The sequence below is a fragment of the Aureobasidium melanogenum genome (assembly GCF_000721775.1).
Source record: "Aureobasidium melanogenum CBS 110374 unplaced genomic scaffold scaffold_1, whole genome shotgun sequence".
Classification (NCBI taxonomy): Eukaryota; Fungi; Ascomycota; class Dothideomycetes; order Dothideales; family Saccotheciaceae; genus Aureobasidium; species Aureobasidium melanogenum.
Genome location: NW_024470053.1, coordinates 193,221 through 209,703, shown reverse-complemented (window position 1 = coordinate 209,703; position 16,483 = coordinate 193,221). Strand labels below are relative to the sequence as shown.

At 49.2% G+C, this 16,483-nt stretch overlaps 7 protein-coding genes across 7 annotated transcripts; 4 read left to right on the top strand and 3 right to left on the bottom strand.

The window, feature by feature from the left end:
• Nucleotides 1–278: 278 nt before the first annotated feature.
• On the top strand, nt 279–2,200 carry M437DRAFT_37269 (conidial pigment biosynthesis oxidase Abr1/brown 1; the record flags this gene model as incomplete). The annotated part of the gene is made up of 7 exons (XM_041019597.1): nt 279–334; nt 388–577; nt 628–1,376; nt 1,427–1,601; nt 1,660–1,831; nt 1,882–2,110; nt 2,161–2,200. The coding sequence occupies 7 exons, from the start codon at nt 279–281 to the stop codon at nt 2,198–2,200; spliced, it is 1,611 nt and encodes a 536-aa protein (XP_040884053.1).
• A 500-nt stretch (nt 2,201–2,700) lies between these two features.
• Nucleotides 2,701–4,417, top strand: M437DRAFT_35982 (zf-DHHC-domain-containing protein; the record flags this gene model as incomplete). Its single annotated transcript, XM_041019357.1, has 4 exons — nt 2,701–2,842; nt 2,975–3,471; nt 3,532–3,657; nt 3,722–4,417. The coding sequence occupies 4 exons, from the start codon at nt 2,701–2,703 to the stop codon at nt 4,415–4,417; spliced, it is 1,461 nt and encodes a 486-aa protein (XP_040884052.1).
• A 284-nt stretch (nt 4,418–4,701) lies between these two features.
• M437DRAFT_9495 (uncharacterized protein) lies at nt 4,702–5,145 on the bottom strand (the record flags this gene model as incomplete). The annotated part of the gene is made up of 2 exons (XM_041029091.1): nt 4,702–4,752; nt 4,882–5,145. Coding segments are annotated over 2 exons (315 nt in total), but the record flags the coding sequence as incomplete, so codon positions are not given.
• Nucleotides 5,146–6,097: 952 nt separating this feature from the next.
• Nucleotides 6,098–8,248, bottom strand: M437DRAFT_61481 (uncharacterized protein; the record flags this gene model as incomplete). The annotated part of the gene is made up of 1 exon (XM_041023942.1): nt 6,098–8,248. One exon carries the CDS (start codon nt 8,246–8,248, stop codon nt 6,098–6,100), a length of 2,151 nt encoding a protein of 716 aa, XP_040884050.1.
• Nucleotides 8,249–8,751: 503 nt separating this feature from the next.
• Nucleotides 8,752–9,879, bottom strand: M437DRAFT_38161 (cell division control protein-like protein; the record flags this gene model as incomplete). Its single annotated transcript, XM_041019785.1, has 3 exons — nt 8,752–8,875; nt 8,929–9,701; nt 9,763–9,879. The coding sequence occupies 3 exons, from the start codon at nt 9,877–9,879 to the stop codon at nt 8,752–8,754; spliced, it is 1,014 nt and encodes a 337-aa protein (XP_040884049.1).
• A 1,451-nt stretch (nt 9,880–11,330) lies between these two features.
• M437DRAFT_36814 (sulfate permease) lies at nt 11,331–13,862 on the top strand (the record flags this gene model as incomplete). The annotated part of the gene is made up of 2 exons (XM_041019513.1): nt 11,331–11,762; nt 11,814–13,862. The coding sequence occupies 2 exons, from the start codon at nt 11,331–11,333 to the stop codon at nt 13,860–13,862; spliced, it is 2,481 nt and encodes an 826-aa protein (XP_040884048.1).
• Nucleotides 13,863–15,290: 1,428 nt separating this feature from the next.
• Nucleotides 15,291–15,812, top strand: M437DRAFT_35823 (uncharacterized protein; the record flags this gene model as incomplete). The annotated part of the gene is made up of 1 exon (XM_041019328.1): nt 15,291–15,812. The coding sequence occupies one exon, from the start codon at nt 15,291–15,293 to the stop codon at nt 15,810–15,812; it is 522 nt and encodes a 173-aa protein (XP_040884047.1).
• Nucleotides 15,813–16,483: the final 671 nt, after the last annotated feature.

The following is a 16,483-nucleotide window of genomic DNA, read 5'->3' as shown; positions in this document are numbered from 1 at the left end:
GCTGGGATTCTGCATCCTCTGCTGTCGTCGTCAAGCCTTCATCTGTATGGCAAGAGACTCCTTCTTCTTGGTCCACTACCCTAGCTGTAGCTTCAAGCATATCTTCCATCGAGTCGCCGACAACACAATCCACCATCGCTACTTCGTTGCCTCATTCTCAAAGCAACTGGAATGTCTCAGAGCAATCAGCATCTGCTTCGAAGACAGGCACTGCACTTACCAGTCACGCTTCCTCCACAACTGGGAATACAGTGACGTACGACTGGAAGCTTGAGTGGATGATTGCTGCACCAGACGGAGTTGCTCGTCCTGTCATCGGTGTCAACGGCCAATGGTATGTCAACTCTCATCTCATTCCTAGTGTTAGTCTTCACTAACCACTCACAGGCCGTGCCCATCCATCGATGTCATGGAAGGAGATCGCGTGGTTGTCAACGTCTATAACGGCTTGGGCAATGAGAGCACGTCGCTCCACTGGCACGGCATTCATCAGAGAGGCACGAATCATATGGATGGCCCGAGTGGAGCCACTCAATGTCCGATAGCACCTGGCCAGAGTTTCACATACGACTGGATCGTAAGTTAGTTTATCACATGGACAGAGAAGTACTGACATGGGTCAAACAGGCCGATCAAGCAGGTACTTACTGGTGGCATTCTCACAACATGGGCCAATATCCTGATGGCCTTTGGGGTCCACTTATCGTTCGTGACCCCAACCCGCCTTTCCACTTCGATGAAGAACTTATAATTACCTTCTCGGACTGGTACAACGAACAAATGCCTTACATCATCCATCAGTATCAGTCTGCTGCTGGTGCGGCAGAGGATGGCACTCCCGATCCATCAGGAGGAGCCTTGGTCAACTCTGGCAGAAACGTCTCAATTCACGTCAAGCCAAGCACAACGTATCTAGTCCGTATCATCTGTCCAGCTGCTTTCAGTGGTCATGGCTGGGTCATCGATGGCCACAACCAAACGACTGTTGAAGTCGATGGTGTCTACACTGTACCTGTCGTTGCCACTGCCGATGACAAAAATGTTCGAATTGCTCCTGGACAGAGACAGGCGTTCTTGATGAGAACCAAGGATGACACAAGCAAGAACTACGCCATTCTTGATTTTATGGACCCAAACATGTTGTTCCTCAACAAAGGACAGAAACCCACAGAGACCTATCCTCTCAACGCTACAGCCTGGTTGGTTTATAACACTAGTGCCGACTACCCACCACCACCAGTCCTATACAACCTCGGAAATGACAACTTCTTTGATGATGTTAACTATGTTGCATTGGACAAAGAACCTCTTCTCGAACCAGTTGATCGACAGTTGGTCATAGACATGTCTATGGAGAATATCACTGGCATCTCCAGGTATGTATGTTGAAGTGTTTACGAATCAATGATACTAACCAGAAGTGAAGATACACTCTGAACGGTCACACATATCTCGGCGCCAAAGTACCTACGCTGTATTCAACTCTCACCGTCAACGAGAGTGAAGCGTCGAACCCAGATGTGTATGGAGATATTAATCCTTATGTGTTCAAGTATGGTGAAGTTGTCGAAGTGGTCATGAACAACCTGCACTCTAACCTCGTAAGTTCAAATTCAAGCGCATGACCCTTCGTCAGTTACTCATACTTTGTGTACACAGCACCCTATGCATCTTCATGGTCATCAATTCCAAGTCCTCGAAAGATCACTTCCCAAAGCTGGTTCGTTCCCCGGAACATACTCGAACTTGCCACCCACGCCTATCAGGAGAGACACTCTCATGGTTCAGAATGAGGGCTATGCTGTGGTCAGGTTCAGAGCCGACAATCCAGGTCGGTATAATGGAAAAGTATTGATACGCAGGGGATACTGACAGAGACAGGTATCTGGCTCTTCCACTGCCACATCGAGCTCCACGTCGAAGCTGGCTTTACCGCTACCTTTATAGAAGCTCCGGAGAAACTCGCTGCCAGTGACTTTACTCTCCCGGCTGATCATATCAATGCCTGCAAGACTTATCCTATGGATTATGTAGGCAATGCCGCTGGCAATGACTACAATGCTCTAAATCTGACAGGCGCGCCCACTACGGTCCCAACTGTTGATTGGGGGTGAGTCCTTTGAGTTCCAGCATCGATACTGTTGTACTGACAAATTCCAGTGCCATCTATCCGCCCGTCGAGGACGACGCCCACAGCTAGACTTTGTTGTACTGGGTAGAATAGTCTGCAGTTTCGATGTTCGCATTAGTACATGGGTGATGATTTTTCAGTACTGATTCTTTTTCATATCCCAAGTTGCTATACATTCCGTTTCAGCGCCGCTCATCGTTGCTAATGATCTTTTTAACTGATTGTATAACACATGTGTACATACTCAGTCTTGGACAAAACACCTACTTGTCATCTAAAGATTGTATGACACTAGATTTCATTCCATGGCAACGAGTATTTTGAGTCGACACGTGTTGTTGGACAGGATCGTGTCAAATTATTCCAATCTTGAATATTACAAAATAACTAGATGAGGAAGTTGGCAGTTGGCAGACAAGGCAGGTTCCTTCGGCGAAACGCGACTGCCGCACGAATGACGTACACATTCACGCGATGAACACGGCAACCATGCGACTCGCATGCTCACGATACTCACGAGTCGACACGATATTTCGAGGTATCTAGACTTCAAGTCGAAGTACTGAAATATGGCACTGTGTGAACCACGGCCGCCGCCAACACCGCTGGAGAATCGGCAAGCGGCGAACAAGACGACGGCTGTTATTGTTCCGGCTTTGTTGATTGGGGTTGTTGGTTATGCCACATGGATTGTGGTCGTTCTCATAGGTGGTAAGTGTTGTCTTTTCTCCAAGGCTATACTAAATTGGTCTTGGAAGGTTGTGCGTTGTGAGAGCGAATTGTTGTGTGCACATGCGATTTCGAGACGGACAAAAATTGAGAATCCATCGCTGACTTTCCTAGCCAATCATCTCATCAAATATGAAAGTCGAAATGGAGCCGGCATCGCCATTATAGTCCTATACTTCGTATTTCTATTTCCTATGGCATTTAGCTATCTACGACTTCTCATTACTATACCGCATCCTGGATACATCGAAAAAGGAACCCCAACTGCTGCCACTCCAGTCAAGCCAGCAAAGGAAGCACCTCCTCAGCATAACATCCAGGCTTCATGTACAAGTACCAAGGTCCAAGATGGCACGAACCAGACCAGCAAGAAGTCTCAACATCTCGCTCCTAAAGAGCTTGAAATTACCGAGTTAGATACCAAAGCTATCTTGAGTGGCGAGCTACCACCACCGCCCGGCACAGAGCGCTTCTATTCGAAAGACGTATTTGCTTGCGACCAGAACGGTCTTCCGATATGGTGTGGCGTTTGCAATAATTGGAAACCCGATCGATCACACCACGGCAGTGATTTTGGTAGATGCGTCTTGAAAATGGATCATTTCTGTCCGGTTCGTATTTTGATCATGGATTTCATTATGTGCTATGCTAACCTTACTTTTGTGATGCAGTGGGTCGGAGGAGTCGTTGGGGAGCGAAACTTCAACTTCTTCATTCAATTTTGCTCTTATGCTGGAATATATGCTCTATATGTCATGATTGTTATGGCTTACTTTGTTGCTGAAGCTAGAGGCAGAGTAAGTGCTTCTTTCACCTTTTTCTCAACCATTCACAAATTTTTGTTCGCTGACTCTGCGTCAGGGCAACACACCAGGCGGCAATTGGATTGCTGGGTTGACACTTGGAGCTGTGTTTACATTGTTCGCAGGCGGCATGGCGATGACTAGTATGAGCCTCGCACTAAAGAATCTAACCACTATCGACAATATCGGCCATCAAAGAAGAGTCATGCACATCGCCGTACTGGTCGACCCGTCCCAACAACGTCAACCTAGACCCATGTCAACAGGCAATCTCAAACCATCACATGTATCAGAAGATGAAGATCCTTGGCAGGGAACTATCACATACCCACTGAGCCTGATGCCTGATGCATCTTCAGAAACTACGTTATCACCGCCTACATCAGCCCCACCTAGGACTTTCGCCATCTTACGCACACATCCTGGCATGAACCCTTGGAACCTGGGAGCTTTTCGAAACTTCAAATCTATCATGGGTAACCATTGGTATGACTGGTTCTTGCCGCTAAGGCACTCACCTTGCTGCAACCACGATCGCGGCGATAGCATGTACGAACTGGGCACTGATGTTGAGCGATTAAAGGCCGATGCTGGCCTGTCGTCTTCCAGCAGTAGATCAGGATCAAGTCGACGCAAGCACAGAAAGCACCGACACCGCAGGGAAGATTCTGAGGATGTAGACATCATGGGGTCAACCCTTGCAAACGTCAACGGCTCGACAGGAAGAGAACGAAGCAGTTTTGAAACAGCTTAACCTATAAGCACACTTTGGACAAGCATATCTATTTTTTTGATATACATAATTTGATACCCTATAAACGACAATTCCAATGATGATCACATCTCAACACAACAAACTAAGATACTGAAGGAAAACAATAGAAGAAAGCAAAGCGCTCGCTACAGTATTCCAGACAAATGTGAACTTCACACCATCTTCGACCGCCTGAGTTCCCACTCCTCAGCCCTCCTCATCTCCTCTTGCGCAAGCCGAATAGCCTTCTCCATCGAAGCTCTCAAACGCCCCTCAATCTCCTCAACCGGAGTCTCACAATTCAACAAGCCGATAAATTTCCCAAACTTGCGTCTCTTGATTGCAATCCTCTCTGCATCTGTAAAGCCCTCAGCAAACTGCACACTAGGTCTTCTCTTCAACATGAGTACGTTTTCGGCCTCTTCAGCAGCCAATAACTTCTCCCACCATTGAGTGTCTTCCACTTGGCTTGCTCGACGCAGGTGTTGGGCTACACTAGCTCGACGTTTGGCTAGCATATCTTTGTCCCAATTCATGCATGCTGGGTATTGGTGTGTATAGATGCTGGGGGTTGATTGATGGTAGTAAGAGGCGATACCGTCGAGTTGTTCCTCGGTCAAGAGATGGTAGTCTAGGAGTGTGCGCGGGAAGTCTGGGTGTGGAGCTCCGGTAGGTAGGGGCACGAGGGGTGCGAGCCGGAGTTTGAGGTGTGCAATACGGGAGGCGAGTTGGTCTTTCTTGGTCGGTGTAGACATCTTTTTGGTTGGTCCACGTAGAATGATGATCACAAAAAGCTGTTGAGAAGAAGGTACGGGTATTGTGTCTTGAATTTTCGACCAGCGAAAAGTGTTCAGAAAGCAGATATAATATGGACGACACAGACAGCAAGGGAGGGAAAGGTGACAATGCGTTATGGGGGTGGGTCAAGGGTGAAGCGATACTTATTGAACAACACTGCCACCTCTTTGAAGACATGTCTTTTTGTTTGCTGCGGCGTCCAAGTCACAATCAGCCACTTGAGACATGCTTCTCTTGAAGACAAAGGATAAATCGAGATTGGGTTCGCATGGTTGCTTTGTCTTGCGGATTTGAGATTACGGATCATGTGCTGGACTTTGATTGTCTCAAAGAGACCTGAGACGCTGACTAAACCGGGCACTCTTAGAAGAAGGGTTCTATGAGCTACATAGGGAAGTCATGATGGGCCGTGGGTGCCTTGTATGGTATACAGTGTGATCAAGGAAAGTACAATCAAGATGGCTCCTTTTCCTGAATCTCGGACACAAAGTGAAGTGAGACCTCTGACACTCTTATATTGATGCCAGCTAGTTTTATTCACGTCGAACCGGTGGAATGGCACAGCGGTAGCAGCTCGTGTGTCTTCCATAAAGCTGGCCAGTCCACCGGTTCGATTCTTCTCGGTTCCATTCAATTGGCACTCGGCCATGAAGGGTCCCAGTAAACCTCGCACGACAAAAATCGAGATGAAAGCTTGCTTTCTCTGCCCTCGCTAGCAACACGGCGGCTAGGTGGGTTTCTGTTTTGTCAATTCCTGCTGTGTTCCTATTTTTGTTCGATCTTTAATTATGCGCATCCATATTGACCATTTAAATTCTACTTGCTGGCTATCTGTGATTATAAAACATGATATGGTCTATTTTCACTCTCGGATTTTGACCACTAAAGCCATTGACTATTTTTGCCGCCCGCTTGAGGCACTCCTTCCAGTGGCACCATCTTGATTGTCTTTTTGAGCTCCTCCCTCCGCTTGTTCGCTTTGCTCTCCCGTCTGTGATCCTTGATCCCTGCAAACACACTTGGTCGCTTCTTTGCAGTGTTGGAAGCTGCAGACGACGATGTCTGCAACCGCAAAGGGTCATATGCTTCGGCCGCTGATATTGGTTGCGGTGCACTGATTACTGGGAATGAAGGTCTTCGCTGTTTGAAGTTTTCAACAAGGTTTGACAACCCTTCAACCGCACTGACTGAGGATTTGCGAACATGGTGACCGAACACTGAAGTCACCTTGTGCGTCAATGATTTCAACGGAGCTTTCGAGCCCTTTGAAGACGCTACACTGCTCATTCCACTATCGGAAGATTGCTTCCTCTTACCATAAGGTGATGCTTGTGAGGAACGGGCGGTCTCATCTGACGGATGTGAGAAAATGGTGGGCAGCGTGTTCATTTCGAAGGTGACCTTATTGCCAGGCTTGTTGTATTCCCTGGCTAGTTGCTCTGCGTCGGCGTTGATGCGATGATAGAAGGCTGAGAAGCGGTTGGAGTCGTCGATGCTTTGTTTCCTTTGTACAGAGGGTGGCAAGTCTTTGGTCTTTGTTGCCTCACGTCCAGAGAATGGCGGTGAAATGGGTATGCTGCCACTTGTGCTGCGACGATGCCTGGCGCCCGTAGACTCTGGCGTCAGGGAAAGCTTGAAAGGGAAATTGAGAGGGCGCTCTTTCCTGTGAGGGCTGTTTCGCTGCTCGCGAGGCATCGTCCGTGGATCAGGAGATCGGCTCGCGGCCGGCGAGTAAGCCTTGTTGCGGCTCTTCTGATACTCCAGCTCTCGCTGTTTGGAAATTTGTCTAGGGTTGAAGAATAGTGGCTGTGGTATAAGCTTCATGTTTTCCTTGATACTGTTGGATGACGCGCTGTGTTTTCTGAAACCAGCAGTTCTGGCGTCTTCTTTGAACAAGGCATGGTATTCATTGGCCAGTCGTTTAGCCTCATCCATCAAACTCTCATTTGAGGTTACATCTAGGGACCTGTCTTCGTAGGCATCAATAACCTTACTCTCATAGTCGTTGATTCGCCTGCTAGACCCTGTTCGTGACTGTTGACGAGACCTGCCACGAGGCTCGTAATCCGTCATTGGAGGCTCTGACGGATGGGTGATCGATATTTCGATTTGAGTCTTCAACTGTTTCTCAACTGGTGACATTGACATTCGTTTCTCGTCGTTCATTTGGAAGTACTCGTCTGACAACTTTGATTCGTGCTTGTCAGGGTCGGTGTTTGCTTGCAAAGGCCAGTCATACGTGGTTGGTGATGGAAGGCTAGGACTCGGAAGGACGGGAGACAGCACCGGGGTCCGCAAAGGCACAATACCTTCGAACGATCTGCTGCCTCGTATTATGTGTTGCTGATGTGTTCTTTTGGCTGCAGCTAGTGCCCTCATCTCTTCTGGAAGAAGCTGCTGCACTCCCGGCGAGCGCAAAGCAGCCTTTGCCTTGTCTAATGACACGGTCCTGATGTGTTGAGTCGCTATACGCAACATTTGGGGCGAAGGGGGCAGAAGCTTCTCTTGCCAGAAGCGTTCTGGAGGTGGTGAAGGTGTTGAATCGCGACTGGGACTTGGCGATGGACTGGTGATTAGCGGTGCACACGGCCTTGGTGGTACAGTTGACTGCGGTGTGTCTCCCAGAGTGAGCTCGGGAGTACTTAAGCTATATACAGACGGCTGCAGGAAAAAGGACGGCACTAAATGTTCCTCGTGCCTCCATGATTCAGGAGTCGGTGCATATTGTGAGACAGTGCGGCTATAGATACTCGAAGTACGTCGAACTAATATTGGAGACGTTCCTGAAGTTTCTCCTATAGGGACTGGTGGCAGAGGTTTCTCTTGATTCGGTGTCGGAGTCCTTCTTATAAATGATTGAAAAGATGGAGCCGACTTCTCGAAACCGTTCAAACTGAGAGATGACGATGAAGGGTTCAGGGCAGCTGGTGGACGCCGCAATTGAGTGTTCGGATGTTCCATCTCGGCGAAGGAGCTTCTCGAGCTACGAGAGGCGCCGGAGAACAGAGATGTCGGCTTCGAATCGATGAACATCGTGCAGCATGTGCGCTATAGGAAGAGGATGGACCATGGCAGGCAAACGCCTGAGACACAAAGAGATACATATTGCAGATTGACGTAGAGGCTTGAACGCTTTGCGAGACAATGACAATGCAGGAAACAAAGGACGATGAACCGAAGATCTGCTTCCGGATTGATAGGGTAAAAGATAGTTCTTTGATGTCGAAGCTGGGATGCAGGCCTCAGCACGAACAAATTGCATTCCTTGAAATCGCACCAACAATGCGTTTCCGTTTTCAATTTCAGCTTCCATAACTTCGATACTTTATTGCGAGATCTTCTAGTCGTGTATTCGCGCCGAGCGAGCATGTAAGTCGGAGCGCTCAGGTAACCCTGACACAGCCTATTTCTGTAAAACCCTGTTTCCATCCTCGAGCGCATTGTTCGGTGTCGTGGACTGCTAGCAACGCCTATCATCAGATCATTAGGTCGTATGGTTTTTGGTCATTAATCGTTATGCATTGAATTGAGCTTTCTCATTTTGCATGATCGACGATCTGTTGGTAGAGGTCGTCTGGAAGTTTTCGTACAAAGCTGATAGCCATGGGCTTGATCTTGGATGCTTGAAGGGGCGGGAATGATCTCAGGATTTGGTTCGGGCTGTGACAGTTATGTTAGACGTGGCAAATACAGTGGATACATGATAGATATACCTTGGACTGGTCAGAAGCTGGTCTCGGATAAGAACCAATTGGGCGACGATGCAGAGCAGATTCAGATGCGGGCCATAGGCAAAGCAGAAGTCCCACAACTGGAGGACCTCAGGTAGAGGAGGAGTGCAAGCACACATGGTCAGGACGCTGGCAAAAGCATAAATGCGAGCCTCCATGCCTTTGCTTGCCAGGTAGGCGGACAGTTTGGGGTCCACAATAGCCAGAATCTTGTCAACCAAAGCCAAGCCTCTATGGACACCATCCATGGAGCCTCTCACATAGCCAGGGCACTCTACTGTGATGAAGCGATCGAATGCAGCGAATGCCTCAGCCTCACTACGGGCGGCGTACAAGAAAGGGGCGGCCATGACGTTCATGCCTTGAACATAGCCGACATGAGAAGCGCCATCGCCGGCCTCAGAGCCCTCTGTGCCAGTGATGGATGCGCGGTGTCTCGAGGTGGGCGAGGTGACCTGGTCCGACTGACCGTCGATGCTCCTGGGTACGGACAAGGTAGGTGGTGACATCCACCCATTGACTCGGGCCTCGTGGGCATCATGCAACTTCCAGGCAATAGCATTGAGGACGCGGGTGAGGCTGTTCTCGGTGACGCGACGGCGGAACAGAGGGTCTGTGGTCAGGGTGCGAAAGGTGTCGTTGCGGATCTTGGTGTAAGCAGGCGAGGCACCCTGTCGCACAAGATCGAGGTAGGCATCAGTGCGAAGTGGAGGCACGTTGAGTAGGATGAGCCAGATGTAGATGCGCAGTTCGGACTGGAGTGGCAGACTTGTCAGATGTTGCTCTGGGGACTTTGTTTACATTTGGGACGCTCACCATGCCATCGCTGTTGCTGGCTATGCCATCTGACAGGACTGTATAGCGCAGCTGCTCCAGACCCGACTCTACATCGCCCACAGCACCTTTGAGGACCAGTGTTTCGAGACTCGTCATGTTGTTACGAATGTGCTATCGACATGCGCCGTCGTTTTTGTCCCATGCACGCATCTCCTGCAGCAGCTCGTACTACGCGCATCGCGTTTAAGCTTTCCCGCGGCTGCTCCCGCCAATCTGCTGCTTGCCAAGATGCACGTGATTCTGCTGCATCTTCTGTTCGTTCATCAAGTCAAGTGCCGGACCTTCGCACCGACAGCGTGGCGGCTCGTCCGCCGTCCGAGGCTCTTTTTGCTTCTACCAAACTCTCTCCAACATCATCATCGAGAAATCACCTGTCTCCGCGGTGCCAGTCAGCCTCCTTCTGCGGGGCATGGAGTGAGAGTCCACTTTCTGACATATCAAATCTATTCCATCCTCTCTTCTTCCTGCGAGTGCCATTCATTTGCAAAGGTCTATCAGTCAGAGCTTAGAAGATGCTCTGCCCACCGTCTTACGCGTTGCCAATTTCAGGAGCACAAATGCCACCGACATGAATTTTTTTGCCCCCCTGGATCGATTTGTTTCCATTGTTCTTTGGTCGTGATGCAACCACTCTGCTTTTCGGATGCGGCTCCTGCTCTTCGCCGAAGTCGTCGAGCACAACGACCATGCTTTGTCTACTGCTCTCGTCCCATGCGCCGTTTCTCTCAGCCCTAGGATTTTCGTGTGCTTGATTCTAGATTTTCGCGTGCTTGAGCCCTGGCGCCATCTCACAGCACGAATGCGGTACCTGGAAGTTGTTCACAAGCCTTGCCTTGTCTTCTTGCTGCTTGGAAGCTGTGAAAATATCGATCTTTGGAATGTCGTCAACCCTTAACAAAGCACGCCATGACATACGTCTGTGATTGGGTCCAAATCCAGCGGGGATCGGTACTAAAGCGAAACGTCTAACCCCGAATTGGTATCACGTCAATGATGTGATACCAATGCTTTGCTGGGCGGCCCACTACTTCCATACGACGACGAAAGGTCGACGTCGTTTCAAAGCTTGATGGCTGCCGGTTGAGATCTGGATCGATATACCTCGTCGTCTCTACCGCAATTCTCTCCTAGTTTGTCTTTTCTCAATTGCATTCCTGCACCTTCTTTCTTTCGTGTGCAGCACGCCTTGTCCGACGCCTTTCGTCGTTCTTGTGATTCGCCAGACCCGTTCGGCTTACCACCGTTCGTCCTAGTTTTGGCTGTTCTGGCTAGAGCCTCTACCAATCCTCGTTGAGTTCTTGATCTTTGGATTGCAGCCCTTCCCGCTTCCAAATACGCCTCCCACACATTCTGGAGAACATCATTTCCAGACCCCGGATTGCTCATCCAAGCCCTCTATTGGATAATCCAACGTTCTTTCTGCAGCGAGTGAGGTCTATAAACCCTCACCTTGTCTCTCGTCAAACTCCTATTTTTCATACCTAATCCTTACACCTGTCAACTTGGTCTCGTTGTGTTGATCCATATCAACTATACACACCTTCAACATGCCTTCTAGAAGGGCTCAAGTTGGCCACGGCCTGGCCAAAGTCCTGGGCATCAAACTCGACTACCGCCATGAAGTCGAAGCTGAGAAGATTACCAGAGGAGAATCTGTCTTTTCCGTCTCCAGTGCCGACACCTTTGTCGAAGCTGAGCCTACAGTCTGGGAGTGGTTCAGGGAAGTCACTCCAAGTGGTAACGACATGGTCACTTATGTCCACAACCTTTTCCCCTTCACCCGCTGGATCGGTCGTTACAACCTTCAGTGGCTTAGTGGTGACTTGGTCGCTGGTATTACCATCGGTGCTGTCGTCGTCCCTCAAGGTATGGCTTACGCCAAACTTGCCGAGCTCCCAGTAGAGTACGGTCTGTACTCGTCTTTCATGGGTGTATTGATCTACTGGTTCTTCGCTACTTCCAAAGATATCACCATCGGTGTAAGTTTCCATCCTCGATCCTGAAAGACTGCTCGCTTACATTGTCTACAGCCCGTCGCCGTCATGTCTACCATCGTTGGTAACATCGTGATTGACGCTCGAAAACACCATCCGAATCTCGAGCCTCATGTCATTGCATCTGCACTCTCAATCATTGTTGGTGCGATCGTCTGCTTCTTGGGTCTCGTCCGCCTCGGTTGGCTTGTCGACTTCATTTCTCTCACCTCAATTTCAGCATTCATGACCGGATCTGCCATCAATATTTGTGTCGGCCAAATCCCTACTTTGATGGGCATCACTGGCTTCTCGACTCGTGATTCGACATATCTTGTTGTTATCCACATCCTTGAGCATCTCGGAAGAACAAAACTGGATGCCGCAATCGGTCTCACTGCTCTCTTGTTCCTCTACCTCTTGAGGTTCGGTTTCCAATACGCTGGAAACAGATTCCCTAAGCACCGCAGACTTTTGTTCTTCTGCTCGACTCTGCGTACCGTCTTCATCATTCTTCTTTACACTCTCATCAGTTGGTTGGTGAACCGCAATATCCCTGGCATCCACCAGCATAACAGCCGGGCGAAGTTCAAGCTTCTGGGAACTGTTCCCCGTGGCTTCAAGCATGCTGCTGTGCCTGATGTCACTATTCCGATCATCAAGACCTTCGCTAGCCAGATTCCCGTCTCGGTCATTGTCTTGCTTATTGAACACATCTCCATCGCAAAGTCTTTTGGCAGAGTCAACAACTACACTATCGACCCTTCACAAGAGCTTGTTGCCATTGGTGTTGCAAACCTTCTCGGACCTTTCCTCGGCGGCTACCCTGTGACCGGTTCTTTCTCGCGTACTGCTATCAAGTCCAAGGCAGGCGTCCGTACACCTTTTGCTGGAGTCATCACCGCCGTCATTGTCCTGTTGGCCATCTATGCCTTGCCAGCAGTCTTCTTCTACATTCCTAATGCCGTCCTTTCAGCTGTCATTATTCATGCTGTCGGTGATCTTATTACCCCTCCCAACACTGTGTACCAGTTCTGGAGAATTTCTCCACTTGAGGTTCTAATCTTCTTCGCTGGTGTTCTCGTCACCGTTTTCTCCTCGATTGAGAACGGCATCTACACCACCATCTGTGTGTCTGTCGCGCTCCTCCTCTTCCGTGTTGTCAAAGCTCGCGGTCGTTTCCTTGGAAAGGTTCAGGTTCACTCAGTCATCGGAGATCATCTTCTTGAAGACAAGGACAGACCTGCCAGCCACTATGATCACGAGAAGGCAGACCGCAACATCTTCCTGCCCGTCGAGCACGATGATGGTTCCAACCCCATGATCGAGACTGAGTCTCCTTACCCTGGAGTCTTCATCTACAGGTTCTCTGAGGGATACAACTACCCCAATGCCAATCACTACCTGGACTACATGGTATCTACGATCTTCAAGCAAACTCGCCGCACCGACCCCAACCCATACAACAGACCTGGAGACCGTCCCTGGAATGACCCTGGCCCGCGTCGTGGTAAGGCTGTTGTTGTTGAAGAGGATAAGCCAACTCTCAAGGCTGTCATTCTGGACTTCTCATCCGTAAACAATGTCGATGTTACTTCTGTACAACACCTCATCGATGTTCGCAACCAGCTCGATCGTTACACCAACCCACAGAAGGTTCAATGGCACTTTGCTCATATCAACAACCGCTGGACTCGACGAGCTCTTGCAGCTGCTGGCTTCGGTTACCCTACTGAAGAGGGTGAAGAATACCAACGCTGGAAGCCTATCTTCAGTGTTGCTGAACTCGGTGGTTCATCGAGTGCTGCTGCTGACGCTCAATATGAGATCAACCACGCCGAGCACAAGAAGCACCGCGACCTTGAGATCGGTCGTTCGCAAAGCAGAGAGGTTCACGGCGAAAGCAGTGAAACTTCTAGCGATATCAACCAAACCATCCAGAACAGCAAGGCATACGGCGCGCAAGCCAACCAGAAGAAGATTGTTGTGCACGGTCTCAACAGACCTTTCTTCCACATTGATCTGACTAGTGCTCTGCAGAGCGCGATTGCCAACATCCACGATCCCGCAGCTACTGCCGATGTTGTCCAGGATAAGATTCACTGATGAATCATGGCTCTTCATGTCTTCTTTAATGTCTTGTGCTTTTTGTTTGATGTTATGATTAGCGATTTGTATTGGATTTATGGTTTGGGGACGGAGAATCAAAAGCAAGCATCATTTGTATATATGTGCTTCGATGCTGTACTTTACTGGCTTTTTGGTTTACATGTTTGTTCGTGTATAGAAGATAGATGCATTTGGATTACTGTACATACCGCATTCACTATCGGCATTTTCCAATCCTCTTCGAATCGCTTCACGCCCTTTCTCGTCTCTTGACGCTGTCACCTCGTTCTATGAGCTTGGAACAGATCTCCATCAGTGATCGATCATCTTGCATCTACACAGTCATGCAGCATCTTTGGGGCCCCAGGTTGCTTAAATGCGAGACTTGCCTGTATCAGGCGCGTACCTGACTATCTTTTTAACGCTCTGTAGCCTCCCCTCGTAGCGCGATTTGTTCGAAAGCTCTATCACAGCCAGGAACAATCACATGAACACACTTCTTGACAGCTTGACACATGTCGCGCGCATCGATTCTGCACAGCCCTGCATACCAAAGCGCTAGGATCCTCGTTAACCACGTCAACGATTATCAAATAACAAACCATCAAACGGGTTTTCCACTAGAACAAGTTCAACAAAGTCGCTTGAACCCATCAAAAAAGCACACTCCACTTCCCACGTTGTCGTTTTTTCCTTGAATCAAGGCATCGCGATCCTGCACGCGCTGTTCAGATGGCTCCTTTCCTCAACGCCTGGTTTTCCAAGACCGCGTCCAACCGTGCCGAGCATCACCGGTTTGCCTTGGAACAATCTACGGCAGGCATTCACGCCTTTTGCAAGTTGGCGTTTTTCTTTCACCGCCCGCAGGTCATGACTTCATCGTTTTTGCCGAAAGTAAAGCGGTGCAAATAATTCCCCAATCGAGGATGCGGAAGCGTGGAGGAAAGTGGAGAGCACAAGTCAGATATTTGAGATGTTATCCCCGAGACATGGCCGCTGGTGGGTCGAAGTTTCGGATGTATTGCAACAGCGTTCCGATGACGGATAGTTAAGGATGGTCAGGGGTGATTCGTATGGGGCGAGTGTTGAGGCAGGAGACGAGCATATATTTGCTAAGTTGTATGAATCGCAGCATGATGTTAGTATAGAGTATATATGCTCGAGATATGTAGAAGGTGGGTTATAGGTGTGAGCAGAGTGGTGATGGTCTGAGCTTGTTCAGTCATGGCAAGCACGCATCAGAACTTCGTGGCTTTGCACAATGAGAAGTCCTCTTCACATGACATATCAGCAACATTATCATCAACATTTTCGTCTATCATCTAAGGACAAAATTAATCATTCCGGGGCATATTAGGTCTCTTCACAACAACTACACACAAGTTTGAAGAAAGAAGTCGATAAGAAATCTTCGATCAGACCAACATGCCGGTCCCAAACACCAGCCAGGTAGTACCCGGCGCAGCGGTCTCCATCGTCCTCAAAGCAGATCAACCCACCGGCCGACAAGTCCAAGGCATCGTCCAAAACGTGCTGACATCTGGAAATCACCCTCGAGGCATCAAAGTGCGTCTCAGCGACGGTAGAGTCGGTCGCGTACAAAGAATGCACACTGGCGAAATACCTCCACAAGAAACTTCCACAACACCAACCTCTGCATCAAGAAATTCAAGACCACCTAGGGAAAGAGATAACCGTCGTTCTAAATTTCAATCTCGAGATATTAGATTGGATGAAGGTGGTGAGGCGCCAGCTGAGGAGATTGATCTTTTTGCATATATGAAGCCGGCGAAGCAGAAGAAAAAGGGAGGTGCGAAGGCGCAGGTGCCAGTTGAGGAAGAGGAGCCGATTAGAGAAGCTGCAGCCATCGCTACCTGCCCTGTGTGCGGTAACTTTGAAGGAGATGAGACGGCAGTCGCGCATCACGTCGAGTCGCATTTTGCTTGATCGAATATCGTCAACTATGCAGACACACCAGCGTCGAGAGCTTCCGGATGTCGCAAATCATTGTCTCCTAAAGTATCGTGCTGCCCAGCTGCATCAGTCAAACCCGCTGCCGGTCTACACGCGAGATATGAGGTATTCTCGTGCTAGTGAAGGTTGCAGCAAAGCGATGAACCGGAGCCTCGCTTCTTCTGCGGCCTTTCCAGGCCTATCGACGAGGTTGACAGAGCGATCATCTGACGGAAAAGCGTTGGCAGACCTGTCTTACCAACGCTAGCTATATCACACGATACTCTGTCCGGCCAGTGATCATTCACTTCCAGGATTGTCGACACCATACGATTTAGCGAGACTTGTTTGGCTTCATGAGGATCGTGGAAATCCTGGTGCCCGGAGTAAGCATGCGCTCTTCGATCATTTGGTCCAACGGAGCTACCAGTCTATATCGGTCTATGCATCCGGAAGAAATACAAGCAGTTGATCTGTAGAACACGGACTTGGTTGCTCGAGGCTCTCTTGACGCTTCGGGGGGACTTTGAAATGATCTCGAACCCACATTATATTCACTAAGACGATACTTTAAATATACAACTGGTTTTATGATATGGCTGCAGCGCAATTTCCAGAGTGTGTTGAATACGTCTCATGCTTGTTTGAGGATAAGAGTGGTATAT